Here is a 24,252-nt window from a genome sequence, read left to right as displayed (position 1 = left end):
TATTTCTGATGACTTTCTTCCGCACCATTTGACATCCCTCTCACAGGGCACACCATTATGTGGCCAAGATTATTGTTGATTTGTGCAAGAATGTACAATTAAATCATAAGTAAAAATATTGAACGGTATAATATTTATACAACACATACACAATAGGTAAATTTATTTTGATTTGTCCATGTATAATCTTATCCTGGTAATGACACATATTTTCTTATGTGTCCTGTACATAAAATTATCCAGGGCTGATTGGATACCATCAATTTATCACAAAAATTGAGAATGACTTGAAAGTTTTATACTCTTCCCATTATTTGAATCAACATGTCCCAATCCGTTGTGTTTCTCACAAAGTTAACTTCATCTGCAATACGTGGTCGTAAATTTACATTAAGAATTAAATAATTGTTCTACATTACAGTGACATAATGTTGGAAGCAGTTTTTCGCTTCGTCAAATGGTGTTGATAGCAACTAAGAAATTTTTATATAATACTAACCAAGCAATGGAGACAAACCGTTTGTGGTTTATTGCAGCAATGGTAACATTTCAAGATGAGAACATAATATGTATGCTTGATAGCTTCAAGATATGAATATTCAGTCTAATTTCTACGCCGTCGAACTCTGGATATACGCCATGCATTAGGTTCTTCGTATTTGTTGTATAATGGTTCTAATCGTTGATTCTTCTTGAATTTACTCAATTTCGTAGGATCACTGAATTTGAAAAATGCCGGTGCAAATTCGACCAGCCACTTCGGATCAATCGTCGTAACCTCTCGCATATATTCTTTTGTCGTTTGGACAAGTTCGTGGTAAATCACCTGGAATATAAGTAAATCAATATTTGGCTATCTATTTCTTACAATAATGATGAGTTCAAGAGCATTTAATATCAATACTATGTACCCATTCAGGTTGCCGATTGAATAACGCGCTACTTGGATGAATGTAAACAACTTGGCTATCAACTAGTGTTCTGTATCCTTCTTGAGGATCTTTTTTCGCCGCGTTTCTGAAGAATCCAGAACATACAGTTTTTTGTACTCTCACTGTATTTTTTGCAGCAGACACCACATCCAATTTGTGCCTAGAAAATGGTAATAAACAATGAAATTGTACTGCAAATATTTTTTGCTCAATTTTTCAGACATTTTAACAGTTGCTTGTAAATATAAGTAAAATATTTATTACTTACCTGTCCATTATACCTAGCAGCTGTTTGCGAACATCTTGAGCTCTTTTCAGAGTCCTTATTTGTACGAAATTTTCGTAGCACCAAGCATTACTGAATTTATTATTTCGCCAGGAATTGTACACTGCTAATAATGTCAAATGATCGCCTTCTGCCTGGTTGAACTTTGCCTTCTTTTGGTCTGCAAGTGCTTGTTTATCTTTTGGTCTAGAAATCAGAAAAAAAGTATTTAATTTCCGAACGTATGAATATACAAACTCGTAAGTTATAATATCAGAAGAATCGGAAAATAGACATATATTCCGAATAACTGATTTTACCTGTAGAAAACGTTCTGTACTGAAAGCATGCTGACAATGGTAAGAATTTCGTCTGAGCATTGCAAGTGGACGCTCATAATTAGCATTTTGGATAAATTCGGTTCTAGTGGAAATTCAGCCATCCGCCTTCCCAGTCTTGTCAATAACCCTTCATTGTCTAGAGCACTCAAGCTGTGCAAGGATTCTAATGCCATAATCAAAGATTCAACAGGTGGGGCATCCATGAAGTCAAAGTGTAAGAGATCATTAATTCCCATGGTTTTTAACTGTAAAACTGTCGTTGCTAAATTCGTTCGCTGAATTTCGGGCACTGGTGTTGGCAACATTTCATCCCTACACAGAATAGATAGTTACAATCTATTGCCAAAACTTTGTCAACATTCAATATTTTGCTAAGGAAAACGTAAAAAAGTTGGAAAGACAATTCTCAGTTACAAGGAAAAACCATATTTTTAATTGAAAACTCACTAAAACTACAATAAAATGATGTTCGTTACCTGTAAGCTCTTTCTGTATATAATCTATAACATTTTCCAGGACCGGTCCTCCCAGCTCTGCCAGCTCTCTGTTTAGCAGCTGCTTGACTAATGGGCGTGACAATAAGACTGTCCATTCCAGTCTTAGAATTATATACTTTTTGCTTAACAAAACCCGGATCAACGACGTAGTATATACCATCGATCGTGAGGCTCGTTTCCGCAATATTTGTCGCTATAACAACTTTTCTGGATCCAGGTGGGGCAGGTTCAAATATTCTTGTTTGCATTTCGGAGGGTAGTGCAGAGTAAACTGGTAAAATGATCAACTCTGGCACATCTGGACCCAGAGATTTCATTCTTTCATATAAAATTTCACAAGCAGTATCAATTTCTTCCTGCCCAGTTAAAAATAACAAAACATCCCCAGGCGGTTCGCGTAAGTGAATCTGCATCACAGTTATTAAAGCAGCATCTAAATAATCTGTCTCTGGTTCTTTTGTGTACATCACCTAAAAATCGATAATAAAGATATGGTCAAATTACATTTTAAGATTTGTGATGAATTTGGAGTACTCAATGAAAAATTTAATTCAATCTATCGAAAACTACATTGGTCAATGCTACTGTAATTTTTATTTCAAAATTATTGACGATTTAATCTTACTTCAACAGGAAATGTCCGCCCAGGAATTGTAAATATCGGTGCTTCAAAGAAGTATTGTGAAAACTTAACAGCATCGAGAGTAGCACTAGTGACGATGAGCTTCAAATCTGGCCGTCGACCTACAGCTTGTTTCAATAAACCAAAGAGTACGTCTGTGTGGATAGTACGCTCATGTGCCTCGTCCAACATTATAACAGAATACATTTTCAAATCAAGGTCCATGAGGCACTCTCGGAGTAACATACCATCTGTCATGTACCTATATTACAATAAAATGAGGTGAAATTTCGCATTTTAAATAAGTTTTCAAATGTAAGAAAAATACAGAATCTTCAAACATACTTTATGCTGGTTTCAGGGCTAGTGCAGTCTTCAAAACGTATTGTATATCCGACTTCCTGTCCTAATCTACAACCAAATTCCTCGGCAACTCTTTTAGCAACAGACATTGCCGCTACTCTTCTCGGCTGCGTGCATCCTATTTTACCTCGTGATGTGAAACCAGCTTCCGCAAGATATTGAGTGATTTGTGTTGTTTTACCAGATCCAGTTTCGCCAATGACGATAAGAATTTGATTATCTGTTACTGCTTTCACCAGTTCGTCTCTGAGCTTGTAAATTGGTAAGCTCTGTCTCTGTTCCAACAGTGTTAAGTTGGTTTTCTTACCAAATGACGATTTTTTACCACCAATGACGTGTTTTTTCCATTCGGGGAGGTCTTGTGTCTGTAATCCTATGCCACGCATGTTTGCAGCTAAAGTCCGACTTTCCGCTGAAATAAACAAATTAATATGTTTTCGAGTCATAATACCATTTCGTTTAAAAAATATAATTTGTGCCAAGTGTAAGTAATTTTGAACTAAAAGCAAATATTTAAACTAAAATTCACTGAAAGTTATAGTTTTACCATCAGGTAAAGGATCAATCCAATTTTTGTTGAGTCCTGCAGGTATCGAATCCATTTCTTGCTCTCTTTGCAGCATTTTCTGTTCTCGTCTCTCTTTTGCCAGAGCGCTTTGCATCATAGCAGCCTGTGCCAACGATCCATCAGGATTCTTTACAATCCGAACAGGACTCAAATCACCAAGAGCTCTACCATGCCCATGTAAAAATGGTGGTTCCTCTTCTACCAATTCAATTTCAACATCTTCTTCTTCATCATCTTCACGAGGCAAGATTCCAGTCTCAATATCGAATTCTGGAAGTTCACTCCTACCATATGAAAGTAAAAATGAAACAATGAATATATAATTGCATAAATCAAGTGTTAGAACATGATGTTGTATTTATTTGAAGCATACCTCTCGATACAAGCTGCTGACATCATTTGTTTTATTTCCCATTTTTCAGGGGAGGATAATCTTTGCACACGTTTCCTGGAATATGTTTCGTCCTCATCTAAATGTCCTTGCAGTTCTAGCAAAGATGTTGGTCTGTCAGGATTTCGTAAATGTTTTTCATCCTCGTCTGCCTTGGAAATGCTCACAACTGGATTTAAGTCCCGTCCAGTCTCTTGGTCAACATCTTTCATGCTTAGAGAAACCTGATAAACGAATTGATTAAACCGTATTTCATTCCAAAAATTTGTACATCCTAGTGCAGACAGACTGCTGCAGGATTCATCAATGTATGGTAACAGCACTTTGAATATGCTTTTTATATCATGCCATTAAACTGTACTGTTCCCCTTGGAACATGCATTCTAGATTTGCATAGTGAGAAATGTTCCTCACCTTTTGAGCAGCTACACTCAGTACTTTGACCAAAACTTTTTGGCCTCTTGAAACAATGTCACTGGCACTGGCAACACGACCTTCACGCCGAAGTTGTGAAATATGAACCAAACCCTCCCATCTGCGCTTTAAACCTTCTAGTTGCACAAAACACCCAAACTGAACAATATTTGCAACTTTTCCAGTATAAATTTTTCCGACTTCGGGATCAACTGCAAGTTCTTCTACAGAACGTGATCTTGAGCGGTCAGTTTCATGCCGTTTGTTGCGTTTATAGTTCTTGCGATCACGTGATCTGGAACGTCTGTTTCTGGATCTTGAACGTGCGTCTCTTGATCTAGACCTCTTTCGATCTCTTGATCCATGACGTCTTCGATTCCGATTTCTGTCTCTGGATCTAGACCGATCACGTGATCGTGATCTGTGTTTTCTATCTCTACGATTACGTGATGTTGATCTGTCCCGCTTGCGATCTATCGATCTGTTTTTTCTCCTATCTCTATCTTTATCTTTTTTGTCATTAGGGGGTTCAACTACAGATCCCTCTTGGTCTTTTTTTGAATTGGGTTGAGTTTTTGAACCTGAAGGAGCGAGGGCTTCTAGCGCAGCCATGGTGTCATTAACCACATCTTCATCCTTCTCCTCTTTGATAGGCTGGAGTTTCTTATGCTCGTTTGGTATAGCCAGGCCGGGGAACTTTAGCGACAAGTCATCCTGTCTGTGGTTTGAACCGTGAGATTTTTCATTCAACTGTTTCGACGGTTTCATGTGTTGTATAATCCTGAGAAGATTTGCCATGAAGGAGTCCTGAATTTGGCAAATAACGGTCAACAGCACGTGTACATAAAAGAGAAATAAATTATCAAACAAATAACATCATATGCTGGTATTTTGAATACAATTTTCCAACTTACCGAGAATTCTGCCCCATTTTCGATGAGAACTTTTTTGAACGACTCCAAACTGTTATTCTTTTCTGCCAGGTCAACGATAAATTCAGCTGAAACGTTAAATAAATAAACTGGAATTAATCATTGCACTGAACTCTTGTTTCTGACGTTAGGTTAGCTTAAGCGTCGTTGTATTACCCAAATCCTTATCATTTAAGCCTAAATGGTTCTCTAATTCTGTGCATATTTTTGAAACAAGAGACAAATGCTCCAGTTTCGCAACTTCATCCATGTCCATTATTACGTCTGTTATTAATATTAAATCGGAAAATATTCACAATTCCAATCTCCCATCACTTCGAGGTTAGAATTGATGAATTTTTACGTGGCTCCAACGGTAAGTGTGGGGACTAGATCAAAAGCTATACGAGCCTGACGTATGCCATAATAGAAATTCAACATCCGTGACTGCTGAAGTCTTGATTTAACTAATCGCGCTAATCGGCAACGGTATCAAATAAATAATGAAAAATGCATCAGTGAGATTTCAAACTTATTATTTTATTCGTTGAATAACTTCGATCAGAAATTTATTACATACGATATACTGACGCGATCATTCTTTATTGTGGCTGCATATGACCAGAGATTTTTAAGTCTTTCAGTTATTTCAATCAATCTGAATGAAACTTTCGCGGAAAAAAGTACTGATTCATGTTTGACTAACTGTATTCCGAAAATTGTCATAAAATTGTTCAATAACAGAGTTTTAGTAGTTTTATACGCTTCTTTATTGGATTTTTAAAATGCATCGAATCGAAAATTCGAAAATTTTCTGATAGGCTGGGTGAGACTTGCCCGTTTTTCATTGGTTCAATAAAGGGATTTAGGATAAGTATATATATAAAAACAAGTTTGAATCTCGTAACCGATATTTGAAGTCCGGTACTCGCGTTCCGTACTCACGTTAGACATCTTTGATCATAGGCTGTCTACGACGCTAAGTTTTCTTGCAATTTTTAATTGATAATATTAGCTTCGTATGCATACAAAGGTACTGTGATCATCCTTTCTTGCTGGCACGCACTTTTCGAATGATATTCGCACGAATAGAATAATACTCTGAATAACTGGCAGCGTCTTGTGAATTTGGTGCCTAATATTTTTAGTGGATCGCATGCAGAAAGGTTTGTTAACTTCGTGTCATGTATTTGAATAAATTTGAGGCAGCGAACTTTGGATATGTTCGTTATGGATATGTTATCGATACCTTGCGAGTTGTCGGTGTAATTTTAGTTTAAATTATAATGCAATAAGCAGCAAGGATTCGGCGATAATTAATCAAACGTTACTCGTTCAGTAAAAACAACTCTAGCACGAGTCAACGCTTTGATGCGGCAGACGCCTATAAAATCACGTTTTCAATGAGACAATCTGATTTGTTACTGATAAAAATAAAATTTAACCTAAAGCAAAATTATAGGTAAGATTTGCTTCAAGTTACAGTTACACATCGTTCAATTCGTAATTTTATGCTGAGCTAGTTTTCCTATTCCTTCCAAATCAACACATTTTTACTAGTTATTTGCAAAGTTTATTTAAAATAATGATATCCCTATCCGAATGTTTGTAGATGGAATCACGATTACCTAAGCCAAAGGTAGTGTTAAGAAAGGGGCTTAACACTGTGAATGTAAATACTGAAGAGAGTGTAAATGGTCATTCTCAAAGAAACAAGAATTTAGTAAAAGCACTATCAGATGAAAATCTTAAGAATGACACACAGAATTCGAAAAAGTACAAAAGCACGCATAATATTCCAGGGCAAATAAAAGCAGAAATAATAGTGCCCCAAAAACCTGTCTTAGTCAGAGCAAAAACACATGGAGTAATCACAAGAAGTACAGGTACCACAAAAGTTGCCATCAAGAGACCTGGAACTGCAAATGAACCAAGTGAAAATAAAAGACCAAACATCAAACCTGCGCCAAAACCAATCACGACGTCAAAAGTAATGAGAAATACTACTGTTACGACTACAAATAAAACTAATAACTCAGAAGTCACGAAAGCTGTAACCAAGCAAAGACCTAAATGGGATTTGAAAGGACGGTTAGAGGAAGCTAGCAATGAATTGGGTATTGTAAAAGAAAAGCACAAGTCGATCGCACAACAGAACATTGAGCTGAAATCTCAAATTGAGTGTTTACGAGTACAAGAAGAAAAAGACAGGTTGAAAGCAGAAAAGTATGAATTGGAGAGTTCAAGATTGACCCTAGAAGTGGCTGTCTTACAGAATAAAAATACGGATTTGCAGAATGATATTAATGACCTAGGCAAAGAGCATGTAGCCTTGAAAGAAGATTTATCACTTGCAAAAGCAAGCCTACAGACTTATCAGGAAAAGTCAGAAATCCAAGCAATTGAGTTGCTCAAAGCAACGCAAAAACTTGATGACTTCAAAGCTGAGAACCAATTGCATAAAAATGCTATTGCCAAATTAACTCAAAAAAATGATGAGCTTCAAAGCTTGGTTCACTTGATGGATAAAGATCGAAGACAATTGCATAATACAATTCAAGAAATGAAAGGAAATATTCGAGTCTTCTGCAGAGTACGGCCTCGTATCGAAAAGGAAATTACCAAAGGGTATGTTACAGGTCTCAATAGGAAACAGATATAGTTTTGTTGCTTATTGAACATATGAGAATCAATATATTAAAAATGGGTCTAGCTTGTGATACTTATAACGACAGTGAAAAATATTGATTTGAATTTTGGAGTGACAAAAAATAAATTGATATTTTATTTTGTAGGACCATTACCTTTAATTTAACGCTTTCTTACACCAGGCATCATATTAATTTTTCTTATTTTACTGTTTAGAACGTGCTCTATGGTATTTACGGACGAGTGTACCATTGAGATTGGTAAATCTGAAATCACGGAAGCTTCAACCTGCGGTGGTCGACCCCGCGGTACTCGGCAGGAATTTACATTTGATAAAGTATTTCCTCCCAACACAAGCCAAGCTACCGTATTTGAGGAGCTCGCGCTGCTAGTACAGTCCGCACTTGAAGGATATAATGTTTGTGTTTTTGCTTATGGTCAGACTGGGTCTGGCAAAACTTACACTATGGAAGGCTACCCAAGTGATGATTGTGAAGGGATGATACCGAGAACAGTATGTATTTCTAATCTGAATTAATTGCAATAAATAATTCCCATTGAAACGCTATTACATTACTTTCAGGTCAAACACATCTTTGAGGAAAAGAAACAATTTGAGGTTCTTGGATGGGAATACGTTGTAGAAGCTAGCTTCTTGGAGATATACAATGAACATATCGTAGACTTATTAGACGACCATCCTAAAACTCACGAAATTCGCATGACAGATTCGAAAGGCACAGATATTTATGTAACTAATCTCCGAATTGTAAAAGTAAATAGTCCTGCAGAATTAGAAGACTGCTTGAGATTAGCGCAAAAGAACCGTGCAGTAGCGGCTACACATTCCAATGAAAGGTCAGCATCTATACTTGTTCTACATTACTATATCGTAATTTTTATTCAGTAGGCACATTTAAGTAATTGAATTTAAAAGTTGCACATAAATGATTGCATGTTTTGTTTTAAAAAATTATTAATTTGTGCCATTTCATTAGATCTTCACGGTCACACTCGGTGGCAAGAATACGACTCATCGGAACTCACAAAGTGAGGAACGAGGTTTGTACCGGTACATTGAACTTGGTTGATTTGGCTGGTTCAGAAAGATTACGAAATGATGAAATTGCAAGAACGACTGAAACCAAAAACATCAACAAGTCCCTAGCTAATTTGGGAAATGTAATTTTAGCGTTGTTAAAAAAACAAGATCATGTACCATATCGAAACTCTAAATTAACTCATCTATTGATGCCCTCGCTTGGTGGAAACTCAAAAACATTAATGTTATTGAATATTTCCCCGTTAGATGAGTGCTTCAATGAAACCCTCAACTCTTTGAGATTTGCTAGCAATGTCAACAATTGTAAAACTGGAAGTGTTAGACGTACGCGAGCTGCACTTACTAGTTCTATATAAAAGTTGAATGGCATTTTTAAAACTCCGACTGATTGTAAAATATTCTTATACATAACGATAATACCTACTTGTACATTATTTTGTATTATCACTTATGCAAACCCAGTGATTTAACATGAATAATTCTATCATAAGATATTTTACGATGAAACTGCGACACATTTAGTTGAATTGATATTTTATAAAATAAAAAAGGTCAAAAATATAAAAATGGGATCAATTTTTTTCATTGCAATCGTAAATTCGATAGCGGTGTGATCGACATTAAATAAGCTTTACAAATGTGAACATGTTTTCAAAAGTAGAACGTAAATGTAATATCAAAATTGACAGTAATTAGATACTTTGAAGAAGTCAAAATATTGAATCTTTATGTTCATTAATACGATTCAGAAAGTCTGTCTTTAGCCAGATTTACTAAAAACCTTCGAAATGCTGGCGAGGAACTGACAATGCCTCCGTTGTAAGCGACGTTTAAAATTATACTCCTTGATTGCTTGTCGCATTCACTACCGATGCTATTACTGTTATACTGCTGCAGATCTTGTGTTGCTTCTCCAAAAGAAAGAGGTGATGGACTGTTTCGAGTTTTGAAGAATTCTTCTAGCTCTGCATCAAAAGTATGCATCACTTTCTCAGCCTGATCTGAATTCTTTAGTTCGAACCAGGTCTCGACTTTTTCTGACATAAAGCTTGTACTTTTATTAAATATTGAACAGGACAAACTAGGCTGTTCCAAATTTGATTTCCTTTGATCGTTTTTCGTCACAGAAGACACGCACGTCCAGCTGGGTTTCTTAAAAACCAGCTCCCTTTTGACTATGTCTTTGGACAATTGGCTACTTGTTTGCGACAAATTACAGCAATTTTTACAATCGTTCATCTGAATTAATCGTCTTCTTGTATTGTTCCAGTTACGTGAGTCTTTCACAGACTTCAATACTCGATTTTCAGTCGTCGAAGTTTCTTCCTGCCTCAAGCACTGCGTACTTTTCTCACCCATTTCTGACTTTCCTCTAATATTATTATGTTGGTTTAGATTTCTAACATCGCCATGACTAAATTGCGATAAATTATCATCATGACTTAGGAAATCTGATTCTTTTGATCTTACATCTTCTTGTGAAATGTTCGAGTGGAAACTGCTCCTATCAGTTTCACCTTGTTCTGCCCTGCTGTGTAATAAATTTCGATAAAATCCACTATGAGTATAATAACCATATGCGATTAAAAATATTCCGTACTAAAAGTTAGCTACATTTGATATAAAGAACAAGAATTTGAGAAACATTTATTTCTCAATGAATAGCTGTAACTTGAAATTTTAATAACCAGAAAAGATTCACAAAATATCCTCAAATAGAAAATGCTATGTGGTAACGAACTTGAGAAATTCTCAAATAGTTTTGACGAAGGAAATTAACTTTTTCAAACAAATAGTATGCGAGCTATTTCAACTCACTTGCAGTAAAGTCTTACAAGAGTTCCTCGCCAATTATTTCTTGTGTGAGATTCAAGGTAAACCAAAATTGTAATGCAAGTCAGAAAGACAGCACTGTCCAAAGTGGTTACAGAAATCAATGAGTTCAAAGTATGATTCCACAAATTCTGGAACCACCATACAGGCGGAGCTGGTTTCTTCACGATTCCAGTTTTCAAAGTTACTTTTTTTGCTGTTGCTACGTCTGCAAGCCAACCTTTGAATAGGATCAGGAGAAATTGAAACTATACATTCTGCAGAGTCACCAGTTGATGAAACGAAGTTATTGAAGACATAAAAGGAACAAAGGATGGCATTACGAAAACTATGTAATACTAGCTCTACAATGCTTACCCTCCTTTAAGAATGGGTTTGGGTTAAATATATCAGTCACCCATAGTGCAACCCACAACAGGACTCCGAAACTTAGCAAAACTCCCCATTGGATATACAATTGATATTGAGTTTGAGTTCGATGCAAACTGGTTGATGCTTGTATCATCAAGTCAGTCGAGTTTTGGAATTCATTGATTGCTGCTTTGGATTGCTTTGCTGGTAAAAAATGACATTTATACTTGTAAATGATTATTTTGGAGGACTGATGTCTGCAAGTTTTCTATTCTTTTACCATGGAGTTTTTTGGAGATTTTGTCATCCTTTAAATTTTCCGTCGAACTGCTGGATGTTAATTCTTCGGTGGAGGTATCTGATATTAGGCCATCAGACTGGGTGCCTTTGCTCAGACCGCAACATCCGTTGCTTGCACACCTCATATCCCACATGACGAATTCCCATACCCCATTATTTTTTATGCCATTCAGGCACCTTCATTGTTTTTATAGCTTCGTTTCCGTTCACGACTTTGTTAAAAACACTATCAAATAAATCGTTTTGCAGATGAAACAAACATCTGCTAATGAAATGTCAGTCCGGTTTTGAACCAGATATCACATTTATCGCTGAACAAACCTCTGCCTTTAAATATTACAATATCGAAAAGTAGCTGACTGTGTTAAATTTCATTTGATGACCGATAACTTCTAACAGTGTCTAAAATATGTATACTCGCGAATTTGACAGTCAATAAGTTCTATAGCAACTCATGTTGTGATTACCACATTCGAAAATCGGGTAAATCTTGGTATGAGTATAGGTTCTATTATCGTGCAGCTGAATCGACTTAATAAACAGCTAAAGACTACTTCAGCATTGAAGAGAATGAATCATGCAGCCCAAGGTCCCGATATGTCGGCGCTCGAAAATATTCCTGAACGTGATATCGCAGTATGCCAAGTTATTCTCCGCTGCACAACCATGCAGTAAACTTCTTTCATTGTAAGACAAAAATATATTTATGATATCGTTGATTCGAAAATTACAGGGGGATAATTGCAGAGGAAAACAGTGCCGAAATCCATGCAATGTCTACCAGCTCGAAGCGATGGAACGACTCGCCTGTAAAAAAGGATTGACGTGTTGCTGTGCAGCAACAAGTGTAAATACCTGCTGTACCTGCACTAGCTTACAAGATAAACAATGGCTGAGAAAAAATTCACACAAAGCGTGCTATCAGAGAAGGATGTGCCTTTGCAAAGATGCTAAATTAAAAGAGCGTAAGCTGTTTCACCATTGGATCAAGCTATAGATATGAAAAAATGAATTTATGTTGCACTAGACATCTGCGAGGTAATTTTATCTATTGATTATTTACTTCTAACATGTGAAATTTGATAAATTGAAATGATAGGCAGTCGCAAAAGAGTTTGAGGAATGGGATGTCTGTTAATCGGGCTAATGTATAGCTATTATCTCCATTCATAAATAAAAAGATGCAACGGAAACCTAAAATTAAAACGTAGAAAGAAATTCACTGACCTATACAACATATTGTTGAACTCCTTGCACTTGTCTGGATGTCTACTACCATTCATTTCAATACTGATTGAGTACTCCCTTATTATGCTTAAATATGTACAAAAATTGATAAAATTCAATTGCATATAGATAATCCTCGTACACAAACCATTGATATTGTTTGAAAAAACGAATGATTTTAGGATTGTAAAATTTTTAGTCAGGAAACAAATTATTTGCGCTCCTTGAGCTTCTCGTAAACATATAATTTTTTCCAAATATAAATCATCCAAGTCCAGAAATTGGTTCTCAGTGAAGATGTACTGTGTTCCTCGAAAGGAGAAAGAAGCTCGTTCAACACTTTTGCATGAATAATATATCATTTTATATTTATGTTGTAGACAAGGGTCCAGAAACGCAATCCAGAGGATCATCTGCTGATAGAGTTAACGTGAAATCGATGGAATCATCGACTGACAACCTTGATATCGACAAGTTGCAACAGGTCCATCATTCACCTTTATTAAAATCTACACACTTTTTAACTGCAGTGATAGAATTCAATATTTAGTGACAATTTATTGCAGCTTAGTCGTGAAAATTTATTTCATCTATTTTTTCATTTCAATATTATAAATAATATAAATGTCAGTGGCTGGCAAAAGTTCTACACATATCGAATAATCATAATAAATAGGATCTTGAAAATGAAAAGAAACTCAAAGCTGAGCTGGCTGAACAATTAGAAAACTTGACATGTAGCATGAAATGCTTGAAATCAGACGGAGAGCAGCAAGCGGCTTGCTTGCGAGATGCTTTGGCAAAATCAGAGGAACAAGTGAAACTGGCTGTTAGATCACGAAACCTAGCTATGGATTTGGCAAAACAATCCAGAGATCATTCGGATATGATAAAGACTAGTAAAAATGATTTGGCAGCTGAAATTGCAATTTTAAAAGTACACTTACTGCTTGAACTCAATTGTAAATTATTAAATTAATTCTTGAATGATCTGTGAGGCATAAATATAAATCGTGATTAATCAAGCGATTTTACCTTAGCAACAAAATATAAAACTAGCTGAAGAAGCTGAGAAAAATTCTACATTATCCAAACAACTGGGTCAGACAATATGTGATAACACAAAACTTGCTTGCGAATGCAAAGAGTTGAAATTTAAATTAAAAAATATGACTGAAAATGAAGCAAAGAAGTAATTTTTGCCAATATTTTTAACATATTAATCAATAATGTATTAATAAATAATAATCAAGAGCTATTATATGATATATCAGGATTCCGAGTGTTCAGTTACTGATAGTAATGTAGTATAGGTAACGTGAAAAGAGAAGGAAACTACTCAACAGTTATAATAATATATCAAACTTGTTTACAGATGTGCAGAGGTTTCGGAAGAGGTGAATAAAATAAAAAGTGCAGTGCATAAGAAAGAGGAAGCTCTAAATACAGAAAAAAACGAATATGAGGAAATGATCACAGAGTTAACAAACGTAGTTAAAATACAAAAGAAACAAATATGCGAATTGAGTGGGGTCTGTAATCAGCAACAGATTCTATTGCAAAAAAAGGATACATGCATTTCTGAAAAGGTATCCGCTTCTACATTCTTTAGAGTTTCTAAACATATGAAAAGATAATCGGAGAATGATTTAAGAAACTTTAACTTATACTTTTATGTTGTTCAGGATAGCCAACTGTGTGACCAACAATGTAAATTTAAGACAATGGTCTCCAAAGTGAAAGATCTTAAAGTAGAGCTTGAAAATTTGAAATGTTCCTTTGCTGAAGAAACGCAAAAATGTAACACGTTGAGAAAAGAAGTAAGTGATATGAAGGATGATCACCATTGTGAACTGAGAATTAAAGAAAAAATGATAGAAGATCAAAGTGACACAATCAGAAGATTGAAAAAAGTAAATGATACCAAATAAAATGAAATATTTTAAATTTGGATTTTACAAAACACTGGGGCCTTGTTATAAGACGGCTGTTCAAAGAGTAGGTGTTAAAATAAGGGTACTCTGACTCATTTGCAACTAACTCAGTTAAAAATTGTTGTGCACATCAAATCTCACTAAACGTTAAAATCCATTGCGGTATCTACTCTTTGGTACGACAGTAGCCTCATAGAGTAGATGAAACACGACAGAAAATTGAACCAAAGTGAGATATCTTATGAGGAGGCCCCACTGCGCTATAATTCGATTTAATATTTATGTAGCAACAAAAATTTTTCAGCTATTACAAGAAAGTGAAAAAATGGCAAAACATGCAGCACGAGAATTTGAACAGTTGACCGATCAACTGTTTTGTGAAAAGGAAACTAATACCTCGCTTCAAGCTGCGCTGGAAGTTGCTGAATCAAAGTTACCAGACCAAACTTCAATGATATGTAGTAGCTGCGAGGAATTAGAAAGTCGATTAGATTGTGTAGAAGAACAGAAAAGAAAAGCCTTACTGGCTGCAAAATTTGCTGCTGAGAAATTTTTCGAATCTAAAAAGGAATTTCAGAAACAATTACAGTGTCAAAAACAACAATATCAATTACTTAAAATCATTTTACAAAAACGTGAATATGAAATAGAGTGCTTAAAAGCAAAGTTCCAAAACAGAAGACAAGTGGCAGAAAAGAGAAGCAGCTGCATCAATTAAAAACTTAACAGCTCATTGTCTTTATGTGATTGCGTATTTTCTTATTTTCTATTTTCCAATTTCTGAGTGCTAATTTCGACTGCAAACTTCACCTTCAAACACCAAACCTTCATATTTAAATATAAAAGTAAGGTGAAAATTTTGAAATTCTAGAAAGGTCTTATGTAATTCAACACTGATAATCTTAAAAATACTTATACCAATTGAAAGTATACTCAGGCATCAGTTCATGTTTCGTCAGAGTCGGAATTATTTTCATGGAAATATACCTACTAAACTGAAATAATATTAAGAATAATTTATTCACACTTACTTTACAGCACAGGACAAGGTAAAACTGCTACTTACAAATATAAATGTCATAAACACTACTATCTTCCAAGTCTTGACAACTTTACCCTGATTTCCAAAATCAGTATCGTAATGTTCTTTTTATACCATGAAATATTGTAATTCAGATGAGTTTGCCAATTCTTGTCCAAAAATTTCTTGTAAAACACGGACATTTCATCTGCAGTCAATGTTGGGATTCCAGCCTGCTTGCGATTCTCTTGAAACTGTTTTCGCTCCTGAAATTATATTTACAATAGAATGTAATGAAAATTGATCTCAATATTTAATTTAATCCTAATGATATGTCGTTTACATGAAAACTAATCAACTTCAATCAGAAGGAAAAGAATAGAAAAAATTTATATGCAAATGTGAAATAAGCTTGTCGTCAGACAAAAATGTTGAAAGAATTTCGAAAATTTATAGCTGCTATGATCTGTTTGGGCTCAACAAATATAAATTGCAGCAAATATCAATGCACAAACTGGATTTTGAATTGATGTTAATATTAGTATGAAATGAACTGTCGAAAATGTGTCATGTATTTTTTAATGGCTCATAGTACTTGAAAGATCATGATTACCAATATAAAACTGGCGTTATGCTTTGTCCAGAACTCCTGATTCCAAGCCTGTGCTGATTCTCTCGCCCTTCTGTAACATCTTTCGAGTTCAGTCTCCTTGTCTGGTTTCGCAAAAATAATAGGTCTCAAATTTGAAACCGGATCTGGAGGTCCAATAGCATCTAACCGGCTGCCAGACGGTTGTATTTTTAGGTTATGTAACTCTCTCTAAACAAGAATATACTGACATTTTTACGTTCACGCATTACGGTGTATAAGTATGATAAAAAGTAATATCTCACCCTCCGATAAAGCGGTAGACGTTTTAATTGGCATTGAAACATCGAGCTCATCGATTTTACACGCATCCTGTAAATCCCATTTAATGATGTCTATAAACGGCGTAAACGTCAAGGTAAATCAGGGAGTAAATGAGGGCGAATGTATCATACCTAGAGGTCTTACCTAACCGGGTGACTATCAGAGTACTAGTCCCAGTCTAAGGCCAAGGACCACGTGGTCATACTGGTCATACTCAGAATGTTGAATGTGCCATTTGGTGCCATTCACGCATGTGCGATCACGTAATACGTGCGTAATAAGTACGTATTGTCCCGAGAGCATGAGACCCGTGGACGCTACGAGATTTGGGTGTACTCTGTTGATGCGAAATCAGTTTTACTGCGGCTGCCTGGAAGAGAGCGAGGCAGGAGATTATAGGGTTGTGCGATTAGACCAATTCACCCGCAGCTATTGCTAGAGATGTTCAAATCGCATGCTTATATATGTGCTGATAGGGGGATTTCGCAAGACGTTATTATAGGTACACTCGTCTGTTCCGTCTTCGTCAGTTATCTTACCGATTCTGCCAATGAAAGACGGATTCATACGGAGTATCTTTAAGAATAAATCGAACCCACGAAACTCATACGAGTGTTTAACGCACGCTGATTATTACAGCTGACACGTGACAATTATATAAATAGATCTGCATTAAAAATATGACAACCACCTCGCCGCAGTCGTCATCGAAAAAATTGTGAGTTCATCTCTGTTATTTTTTTTTTATAATATATTTTAATGAATGATCAATTAAACACGTTAATATGAATGGGTATACATACATATTTGATGTGTGGTCCACGTGACACGCGCGTCTCTGACGCTGAATGACCATTATGACCAATTACATAAGTCACAATCAGTACATGCACTTCGATTTTTGAGCGGTCATGTGACTCTGTCTTCTGCAGGTCTGTCATCCGCTGCGTGTATTTGAATCTTGCTAACCGTAACTGATCGACAAAAAAAAAATGATTTGAAATTATTTTGCGCAGAGAATTCCCTCGATTTTTTCAATGGATGGTTATTTTTGCGTATTGTTATGAAAAAGATGTGCAGTCTCAGTTACTAATTTCGATAAATTTATCGTACCAAAAAAGAGCATGGAAATCGGATTATGCAAACGTGATTAGCGTATTTAGGGTTGAACGTAAATTATGAAAATGAATTTTACTTTATTCAAATGACTGTAACAAAACCAAGAATTGCATCATTTGCCGAAGCTTCAAGATAGATTTAGGGTCACTTGACATATTGAAAATTACTAAAAACTAAAGGGTACAATGAATATTACCTATTTTGACGCGATTGATAGAGCTATGTACAATATTGTACAATGTATATACGAAATATACATTTAATTATGTCTGTACCCTAGAAATCAACAATCATTCTCACCTGCTGTGGAAATATACTTATAGTACTGTTATCAGTAATAGTCATAATTTACAGGATAGGACATGCCAATACTAAATAAATCTTTACAAATAGAATAATCTGCTGTACAAGAGAATTATTTTGATAGGTATTTTTCTGCTATTTATCGTACAATTTATCTCGAGATTAGACGCAACAGTAGTTAAGAAAATCACTGATAATGTTTTAGAAATATACTGAAGTTCCACTGAAGTCACTTGAAATAATTTTAAGTAAAACTGTATATATGAAACATCTTCATGCAATACACTGCTTATTGTATATCAGACTGGCTGAAGTTCTATTTAGTATAAGTGTGTTATGTTACAATAGCTTTCAAATCACAATGAGTCATGTCAGTATAAGGATTCAGATGTTTAGAACTAGATTAAGTCAAGAGCTAATGCACTGGCTGCAGTTTATAAAAAGTGTAAACACCATCATTTCTTTTACCTCTGAATGACGAAGAATTGTTATCGTAGGCCAGGAGTAGAATTTGCACTTGGTGGTATGGCGGCAATGTGTGCCGGGTGCTTTACAAACCCAATTGATGTAATAAAAATACGCCTCCAGCTTCAAGGAGAGTTGGCGACACGCGGGACCTATAAAAAACTTTACAAAAACACAATTCATGCTGCTTACATTGTTGCTAAGCATGAAGGAATTTTTGCTCTACAAGCCGGCTTTATACCGGCTATTGGATTCCAACTGGTTCTAAATGGAGTTCGGCTAGGAACTTACAATATTGCAAAAAAGCACAAATGGACTTTGAACAAGTATGGAAAAACCAGTATTGTAAAGACCGCAGTAATATCTGGTACTGCAGGTGCTGTGGCATCTATTATTGGTAGTCCTTTGTACATGGTAAATGAGCAATATTCTGTTTTCAAATTGATCTTTGCAAAGATGTTTCCTTCAGTCGATTCATCCGAAAGCTTATCTTGCCAAATTACAAATATTAGCAGCAATTTTGAGTTTATATTATCTGATCTTTTTAGGTCAAAACACAATTACAAGCTCAAGCTGCTTCTTCTATAGCAGTCGGCCACCAGCACGGTCACGTTAGCACGTGGGCTGCGTTCCGAAATTTGTGGAGAGAAGGGGGATTCAAAAGTTTTTATCGTGGGTGGAACGCTGGTGTTCCCAGACTTTTTGTAGGATCTGCAACACAGCTAACATCGTTTAGTTTGGCATCGGACTGGTTGAAATCTATAAATGTATACAAGCATTAAATAATCACATAACAAAGCATTTCATATTGATTGGTTATTTTTACATAAATATATTAATGTTGCAGTTATTTCCTGATCATCCAGTTTTGTTAACATTTTTGGCTAGTTTTGTGGGCGGTACTTGTCCAGCCTTAACTATGCAACCATTCGATGTCGTTGCAACAAGACTATATAATCAAGGTAAATGGATGATGAAGATAAAAAAATTCATTTTTACTAGGTAGTTCGGACTGGAAGCTACATACATTGCACTAATTATCGTAAATAGTAAGAAGTTTTGGGTCTCAGAATAATTTCGTATTGATTTTTACAGGAGTCGATGCAAAGGGTAAAGGGCTTTTGTACAATGGCGTATTCGATGCCTTGATTAAGATAGCCAAGAAAGAAGGAATTTACGGACTGTACAAAGGTACATTCCCAACGTGGTTGAGAATAGCTCCTCATACCGTTTTATGTTTGGTATTTTATGATGAGCTAGATAAATTCTACACAAAGTTAACAAGCGAATCTCAATAATGTGTTAATAGCAATAATCAATTTATTAGGTGTATAAAAATATATTATTTATTGTAACACGAAATTATTTTTCTCAACAATTCTGTGCTACAACATGTTGTGCAAATGTTTTAATATGTATAAAAAGAATGTAGGAATTAAGATAAACTTGAAAAGTCAAATTGTAATATATTACAAAATTCATACCAAAAATAATTATCTCAGACTTCTTTTTGTATTTTCATATTACAAAAAAATCCCAAAGTTAAATGTTGATCATTATACAGTCTGACAGTTGAAGGTTTTGCCAGCTCATTCGTAATAAACCTGCTACTTTGTACTAGGCTCGTTAAGTACATTACTCTTATACTTTTGTTGGATGCTACCTCTTCGTTATGAGGTAGAGCCATATTGACATAGAATAGTTCCTCCATTCAAAGATCCATTGAAATTAGGGCCGCCATTGAGCAACTGGTGTGTAATTAGGTCTTGATTTAAATCCTTTGGTCATAGTCGCTGATATTTCCATAGTATCTCTACCACGTGTCTCTGGTAAGTAAACCCTGGAAATAAATTATTATAAAACCTACAACGAACGTTGGTGTACTCTGAAATTTAATGAATCTAGTTTTTCTGTTGCACACCTGTTGAAAAGTGCAAGTAATAAAGTGCAGCCAGAAAATATGAGAAAACTGTACGGTCCAATTATGGTCATCACAGATTCAAATCCCATTCCGACAATGAAGTTAGCACCCCAGTTAGAAACACCTCCTAGAGCCATGGCTGCAGGTCGTGGTCCAACGTCGAATAGCTCTGAGCCTATGAAATATGGTATAGGTCCCAAACCCAGACCGTAGAATAAGACATAAGCCAAGACAGCTATCATGCAAAGCCAAGGCATAACGGCAGCAGCTTCCTGCAAACAAAGGGTTTTAATTACCATCTCTATAATATTGAATTTAATTAGATTGAATTATTCAGACTTATTAGACTCATGGTCACTAAAGTTGTCTAACGAGACTGCTTTGACAAATTTTATGCTGTTCAAATTTTCAAAAACTCTTATACAGTCTGAAAAATTTCAGTAAATTCTGATTTTGCAAAAATTCGAGCTCATTGAATACTCACTATAAATATAATTGCAAAACAGAGGAAAGTCAAACAGCCAACAGCCAAGTAACAGCTAAGGAGGAATAATGTTCTTCTTCCAAAGATAGACATTACTGGCACTGCTATCAACGCCATGACTACGTTGATTACACCGGTTCCAAGAGTCGCATATTGGGCACCAGTTTCTCCTAATTTGGCTTCTTGAAATATTTTATTCGAATAGAAGAATACTGCATTGACACCACTCAATTGTTGCCCAGCTTGCATAGTGCAAACAAGTAGTAGTGGTAGTCTAAGAGAAGGATCTTTCACCACGCGACCAATTGTCCAAATCTCCGTTGCTTCGGCGGTAACTGCTTCTTGGTCTAAACTCGCTACTTCGTTACTCAGTAGAGATACGTCCATATTCCGCAGACGGCTGAGTTCTACAACAATGTAATCAAAAACTGCATATTGTATCGATCACATCTAAGGCACTATATGTATTTATTGTGAACTCAAATCCTTGAGCAGATTTGTAAGTATTACAAACCCTTAATAGCTTTTCCTCCTTGACTTCTGATGACATATAAATATTTTGGACTCTCTGGCAACACAAATAATAGTCCCAAAGAAGTTAAACAAAGAGGTGAAAATGCAACTAGCATGATGGGCCAAGAGTTTTCAGTTCCCAAAGTAGAATCGAGACTTACAATTTGACCCAACAACACGCCACAGGTAATGCCCAATTGGCAAAGCACTCCCACTGCTCCTCTCAATTTTAAAGGTGCTGTTTCTGTCATGTACATCGGCACAAGGCTTGTTGCCAGACCTCCGGAAAGTCCTAAAAATAATAACATATTGTAGAAAAATTCCATTCCCTTTTTTTTTCTCAAACTGTGACTAAAATATTTATTTCTGATTTATTCATTTTCCTTGCAAAATTAAAAATACTACTGATTATAAAACCGTAATTACCTACAAATAATCGGCCCACCATCAGGATTTCTACTGAATTCGCAGCTTTAGCAGATATGAAAAATATTGCTCCGATTATTCCGCAAGTGTTGCCAATTGCGAGAGCACCTCTTCTGCCCAGTTTATCAGCTAACCAACCTGCAGATAGGGAACCTGTTACTCCTCCGACCAGAAAAATTGAAACAACAGTTGCCCAAACTATATTTAACGTCTCTTCTGTTAATTGGACATTAAAACGTTTTTCGATTGTTTCATTACAAAATCTCTTCATTAGCTGAAATTTGAAAAGCAGTATATGTATATGTAGAGTTTTGTATGTATAATATACTGCAGTTAAAATTCAATCTGCAATGGGGTTCATACTTTAAGCAATTGTCGCGTAATCCTCTATAATCGGCTCTGTACCTAATACAACTACTAATCTGATCATCTGATTACAAAAAAATTACAGAAAACAATGAATAAAAAATTACATTATGCAGTCTTTTGATATTTCTCCTTGAAAGGATGAATATACCTATAAGCAGGAACTGGCCTCCCCCCCCATTTTTTTTTTTTTTTGTAGCCCAGTATGAATTGACTCTAACAATCTGCCCTCTTCGGAATAAAATGCTCCCATCACCATACAAGGAGATCTGGTGAGGATTTTCAGTGGCCAAAGATTAATAAATCTAGATTAAAAAAACTAAGCAGGCAGCTTAACGTGTTGATTTAATGAAATTGGGCTTCTTTGCTAATATTGGGCCTCTAGTACCGAAAATTTATCACATATTATACAGCTCTTGAATCTAACGATAATCTGATTTTGATAAGAGAACAACAGTAGCCTAGGTTTATACATTATCTTGTTCATTGTTTATACTAACATCAGCAGGGTTATTTATGACACCAATATTATAACCAGCTGGTAGGGCTGAGCCCAAGCAGCAAGTAATACCGGCCAGTACCAAAAGGGGACTCCATCCTCCAGGGTACGGTTCATTGTTGGGCTCATTTTTCTGAAAATAAAAAAAGGTGTTTCAGGGAGGAGCACTACTTATTTGCAATCAATAAAACTATGATGAACACCTAACAATCAATGTGCAATATCACTTTTTCTAAGAGCTTAAATAACTCAAGTAACTGCAAAAGAATATAATCAATATGCTTAACCCTTGACTGGGTTTCCTGTAATAAGACCTTGCATTAAAGTATGTGCATAGATATGCACACATTTTTATTTGGCACGCGAATATTGGAGAGACGATCTAGCCAACTGCCACGTAACATACAATTTGCAACTAATTGCAAGTTGTGCCAGTTGGTGCACTGAGTAAAGTAAATAAAAGTATATATTGTCACGTTATGTATAACTTAATTTTTTGGCTGGTTTATTTATAAATTTGCAACAAGAGTTATTCTAAAAATAAAAAACGAGAGAAACAATGACCAGAAGTATAAAAGAATGTTTCCAACTTACTGCTCTCTGTTCAAGATGTTTCGCTGTTATCGTGGCTGTTTTTTCGAGGCGAATTTCCGTCGCGTCATTTTCTGCAATGCAAATTTTACGTTAAACGTCATAAATAATATTATAAATTTGTTTAAATAGAAAATTTTCAAATCACTGAACATTTTTTTACCCATTACTGTACTTATAGTCACGTGTCACGATGAAAAGCTCATAAAATGATTGAACGAATTTTAGAATCACCTAAGAATCCCTAAGAATACAATATACTTATAGTTAAAAAATAAATTAAGGTTATGTACACTAAACAATATCCGTCGCATCTCCTGCGATGACTGAAAGGAGTGTTCTTGTTGATTCATTTTTATAGGTATGAATATCGTGCGTGGTTAACGTTAGTAACGTATAACTCTCATAACTGAGTTGACCAGTTATGCAATTAGGTTGATTTATGTGCGTTGAAAATATCGAATATACGTAATCGTGTGATAAGAGTTGCTTCTGATTATTTTTATCAGCTTCGATAAAAACTCCAAGCTATAAACATTAATTTATTTAATTATCGATATAAGAAATATGAGTACCCATTTTCTTATGACTATTTCGAACATGTCAAAGATCTCGTAAGTTTATTTCATTGAGGTTAATGTATACATCCGATTCTGATTACTGAGTTTTGGATGTTATTTAGTCAAGCACTTCGTTGTGTTTTTTTTTTCTTCACTACTACAACTATCCGTTAATATTTCATTACACTTAGCAACGCACTTGAGTGTAATGGTATGTATATCATGTTGCGATATATCATTAATTAAACTTGTACAATTCATGATATGATATAGCCCTATGATGAAATAATATAAAGACGTTATCACTAACGTCACTCTAAGTATCAATTTTATTATTTTGGATGCAAATTTTTTACAGATTTAGTTAATTCTTGTATTAACTTATGTAGCAAGTCTAACAAGAATTGAGA

The 24,252-nt window shown here is 35.4% G+C and overlaps 7 protein-coding genes across 16 annotated transcripts; 3 read left to right on the top strand and 4 right to left on the bottom strand.

The window, feature by feature from the left end:
• Positions 1–133: 133 nt before the first annotated feature.
• LOC124298173 (ATP-dependent RNA helicase DHX8) lies at positions 134–5,688 on the bottom strand. Of its 2 annotated transcripts, XR_006906743.1 has the most exons (13): positions 5,482–5,688; positions 5,308–5,393; positions 4,394–5,200; positions 3,962–4,203; positions 3,568–3,872; positions 3,003–3,432; positions 2,661–2,919; positions 2,015–2,505; positions 1,518–1,850; positions 1,201–1,404; positions 912–1,092; positions 500–826; positions 134–364 (listed from the first exon to the last, which is right to left on the bottom strand). XR_006906743.1 is itself a non-coding variant. In XM_046749848.1 (12 exons), exons 1-12 carry the CDS (start codon positions 5,579–5,581, stop codon positions 605–607), a joined length of 3,660 nt encoding a protein of 1,219 aa, XP_046605804.1. In that variant the 5' UTR covers positions 5,582–5,688; the 3' UTR covers positions 134–604. The 2 variants fall into 2 exon arrangements, 1 of the variants encoding a protein (XP_046605804.1); XM_046749848.1 differs by having other exon boundaries at positions 134–826.
• Positions 5,689–6,218: 530 nt separating this feature from the next.
• LOC124298174 (carboxy-terminal kinesin 2-like) lies at positions 6,219–9,585 on the top strand. The gene is made up of 5 exons (XM_046749849.1): positions 6,219–6,470; positions 6,917–7,932; positions 8,170–8,467; positions 8,537–8,811; positions 8,952–9,585. Exons 2-5 carry the CDS (start codon positions 6,917–6,919, stop codon positions 9,370–9,372), a joined length of 2,010 nt encoding a protein of 669 aa, XP_046605805.1. The 5' UTR covers positions 6,219–6,470; the 3' UTR covers positions 9,373–9,585.
• Positions 9,586–10,830: 1,245 nt separating this feature from the next.
• On the bottom strand, positions 10,831–12,273 carry LOC124297813 (uncharacterized). The gene is made up of 3 exons (XM_046749131.1): positions 11,481–12,273; positions 11,207–11,404; positions 10,831–11,069 (listed from the first exon to the last, which is right to left on the bottom strand). Exons 1-3 carry the CDS (start codon positions 11,632–11,634, stop codon positions 10,831–10,833), a joined length of 591 nt encoding a protein of 196 aa, XP_046605087.1. The 5' UTR covers positions 11,635–12,273.
• A 158-nt stretch (positions 12,274–12,431) lies between these two features.
• On the top strand, positions 12,432–14,805 carry LOC124297812 (leucine-rich repeat and coiled-coil domain-containing protein 1-like). The gene is made up of 7 exons (XM_046749130.1): positions 12,432–12,465; positions 13,108–13,211; positions 13,404–13,664; positions 13,768–13,919; positions 14,103–14,316; positions 14,413–14,640; positions 14,773–14,805. Exons 1-7 carry the CDS (start codon positions 12,432–12,434, stop codon positions 14,803–14,805), a joined length of 1,026 nt encoding a protein of 341 aa, XP_046605086.1.
• An 857-nt stretch (positions 14,806–15,662) lies between these two features.
• Positions 15,663–18,615, bottom strand: LOC124298172 (COA8 family protein CG14806, mitochondrial). Of its 4 annotated transcripts, XM_046749843.1 has the most exons (5): positions 18,486–18,615; positions 17,399–17,569; positions 16,577–16,643; positions 16,296–16,502; positions 15,663–15,948 (listed from the first exon to the last, which is right to left on the bottom strand). In XM_046749843.1, exons 2-5 carry the CDS (start codon positions 17,449–17,451, stop codon positions 15,751–15,753), a joined length of 525 nt encoding a protein of 174 aa, XP_046605799.1. In that variant the 5' UTR covers positions 17,452–17,569; positions 18,486–18,615; the 3' UTR covers positions 15,663–15,750. The 4 variants fall into 4 exon arrangements, with proteins under 4 accessions (XP_046605799.1, XP_046605800.1, XP_046605802.1 ...); XM_046749844.1 differs by lacking the exons at positions 17,399–17,569; positions 18,486–18,615 and adding an exon at positions 16,740–16,877 and having other exon boundaries at positions 16,577–16,666; XM_046749846.1 differs by lacking the exons at positions 17,399–17,569; positions 18,486–18,615 and adding an exon at positions 16,727–16,864 and having other exon boundaries at positions 16,577–16,666.
• On the top strand, positions 17,168–19,805 carry LOC124298171 (solute carrier family 25 member 35-like). The gene is made up of 5 exons (XM_046749842.1): positions 17,168–17,313; positions 18,515–18,896; positions 19,031–19,249; positions 19,330–19,444; positions 19,578–19,805. The coding sequence occupies exons 1-5, from the start codon at positions 17,276–17,278 to the stop codon at positions 19,778–19,780; spliced, it is 957 nt and encodes a 318-aa protein (XP_046605798.1). The 5' UTR covers positions 17,168–17,275; the 3' UTR covers positions 19,781–19,805.
• Positions 18,713–24,243, bottom strand: LOC124298170 (solute carrier family 2, facilitated glucose transporter member 4-like). 6 transcript variants are annotated; one of them, XR_006906742.1, is made up of 9 exons: positions 23,431–23,769; positions 23,286–23,356; positions 22,693–22,824; positions 21,827–22,100; positions 21,402–21,692; positions 20,888–21,294; positions 20,404–20,675; positions 19,967–20,322; positions 18,713–19,241 (listed from the first exon to the last, which is right to left on the bottom strand). XR_006906742.1 is itself a non-coding variant. In XM_046749839.1 (8 exons), exons 1-8 carry the CDS (start codon positions 23,859–23,861, stop codon positions 20,211–20,213), a joined length of 1,563 nt encoding a protein of 520 aa, XP_046605795.1. In that variant the 5' UTR covers positions 23,862–24,243; the 3' UTR covers positions 18,713–20,210. The 6 variants fall into 6 exon arrangements, 5 of the variants coding, with proteins under 5 accessions (XP_046605795.1, XP_046605792.1, XP_046605794.1 ...); XM_046749839.1 differs by lacking the exon at positions 23,431–23,769 and adding an exon at positions 23,858–24,243 and having other exon boundaries at positions 18,713–20,322; XM_046749836.1 differs by having other exon boundaries at positions 18,713–20,322.
• Between the last annotated feature and the right edge of the window lie 9 nt (positions 24,244–24,252).

This window comes from Neodiprion virginianus, chromosome 2, assembly GCF_021901495.1.
Source record: "Neodiprion virginianus isolate iyNeoVirg1 chromosome 2, iyNeoVirg1.1, whole genome shotgun sequence".
Classification (NCBI taxonomy): Eukaryota; Metazoa; Arthropoda; class Insecta; order Hymenoptera; family Diprionidae; genus Neodiprion; species Neodiprion virginianus.
This window is presented reverse-complemented; position numbering and strand designations above follow the sequence as displayed.

Bases quoted from the DNA above. Each gene is read 5' to 3' on its own strand.
- LOC124298172 (XM_046749843.1), bottom strand. From the start codon at position 17,451: ATGGTCATTCAGCGTCAGAGACGCGCGTGTCACGTGGACCACACATCA. The intron at 16,644-17,398 runs GTATGTATACCC...TGGGATTTACAG, and splicing joins GTGGACCACACATCAAATAT to GATGCGTGTAAAATCGATGA. The intron at 15,949-16,295 runs GTAATCATGATC...ATATAATTTCAG, and splicing joins ATAACGCCAGTTTTATATTG to GAGCGAAAACAGTTTCAAGA.
- LOC124298174 (XM_046749849.1), top strand. From the start codon at position 6,917: ATGGAATCACGATTACCTAAGCCAAAGGTAGTGTTAAGAAAGGGGCTT. The intron at 8,468-8,536 runs GTATGTATTTCT...CATTACTTTCAG, and splicing joins AAGGGATGATACCGAGAACA to GTCAAACACATCTTTGAGGA. The intron at 8,812-8,951 runs GTCAGCATCTAT...CCATTTCATTAG, and splicing joins GCTACACATTCCAATGAAAG to ATCTTCACGGTCACACTCGG.
- LOC124297812 (XM_046749130.1), top strand. From the start codon at position 12,432: ATGTGCCTTTGCAAAGATGCTAAATTAAAAGAGC. The intron at 13,212-13,403 runs GTCCATCATTCA...CATAATAAATAG, and splicing joins ATATCGACAAGTTGCAACAG to GATCTTGAAAATGAAAAGAA. The intron at 13,920-14,102 runs GTAATTTTTGCC...ACTTGTTTACAG, and splicing joins ACTGAAAATGAAGCAAAGAA to ATGTGCAGAGGTTTCGGAAG.
- LOC124298173 (XM_046749848.1), bottom strand. From the start codon at position 5,581: ATGGACATGGATGAAGTTGCGAAACTGGAGCATTTGTCTCTTGTTTCA. The intron at 5,394-5,481 runs GTAATACAACGA...TTAACGTTTCAG, and splicing joins CTTAAATGATAAGGATTTGG to CTGAATTTATCGTTGACCTG. The intron at 827-911 runs GTACATAGTATT...CTTATATTCCAG, and splicing joins TCAATCGGCAACCTGAATGG to GTGATTTACCACGAACTTGT.
- LOC124298170 (XM_046749836.1), bottom strand. The intron at 21,693-21,826 runs GTAATTACGGTT...TATTATTTTTAG, and splicing joins GGTGGGCCGATTATTTGTAG to GACTTTCCGGAGGTCTGGCA. The intron at 20,676-20,887 runs GTGAGTATTCAA...CTTTGTTTGCAG, and splicing joins GTTTTGCAATTATATTTATA to GAAGCTGCTGCCGTTATGCC.
- LOC124297813 (XM_046749131.1), bottom strand. From the start codon at position 11,634: ATGTGGGATATGAGGTGTGCAAGCAACGGATGTTGCGGTCTGAGCAAA. The intron at 11,405-11,480 runs GTAAAAGAATAG...ATTTTTTACCAG, and splicing joins AATCTCCAAAAAACTCCATG to CAAAGCAATCCAAAGCAGCA. The intron at 11,070-11,206 runs GTAAGCATTGTA...TCCTATTCAAAG, and splicing joins AAACCCATTCTTAAAGGAGG to GTTGGCTTGCAGACGTAGCA.
- LOC124298171 (XM_046749842.1), top strand. From the start codon at position 17,276: ATGACAACCACCTCGCCGCAGTCGTCATCGAAAAAATT. The intron at 17,314-18,514 runs GTGAGTTCATCT...TTGTTATCGTAG, and splicing joins CAGTCGTCATCGAAAAAATT to GCCAGGAGTAGAATTTGCAC. The intron at 18,897-19,030 runs GTAAATGAGCAA...TGATCTTTTTAG, and splicing joins TTGGTAGTCCTTTGTACATG to GTCAAAACACAATTACAAGC.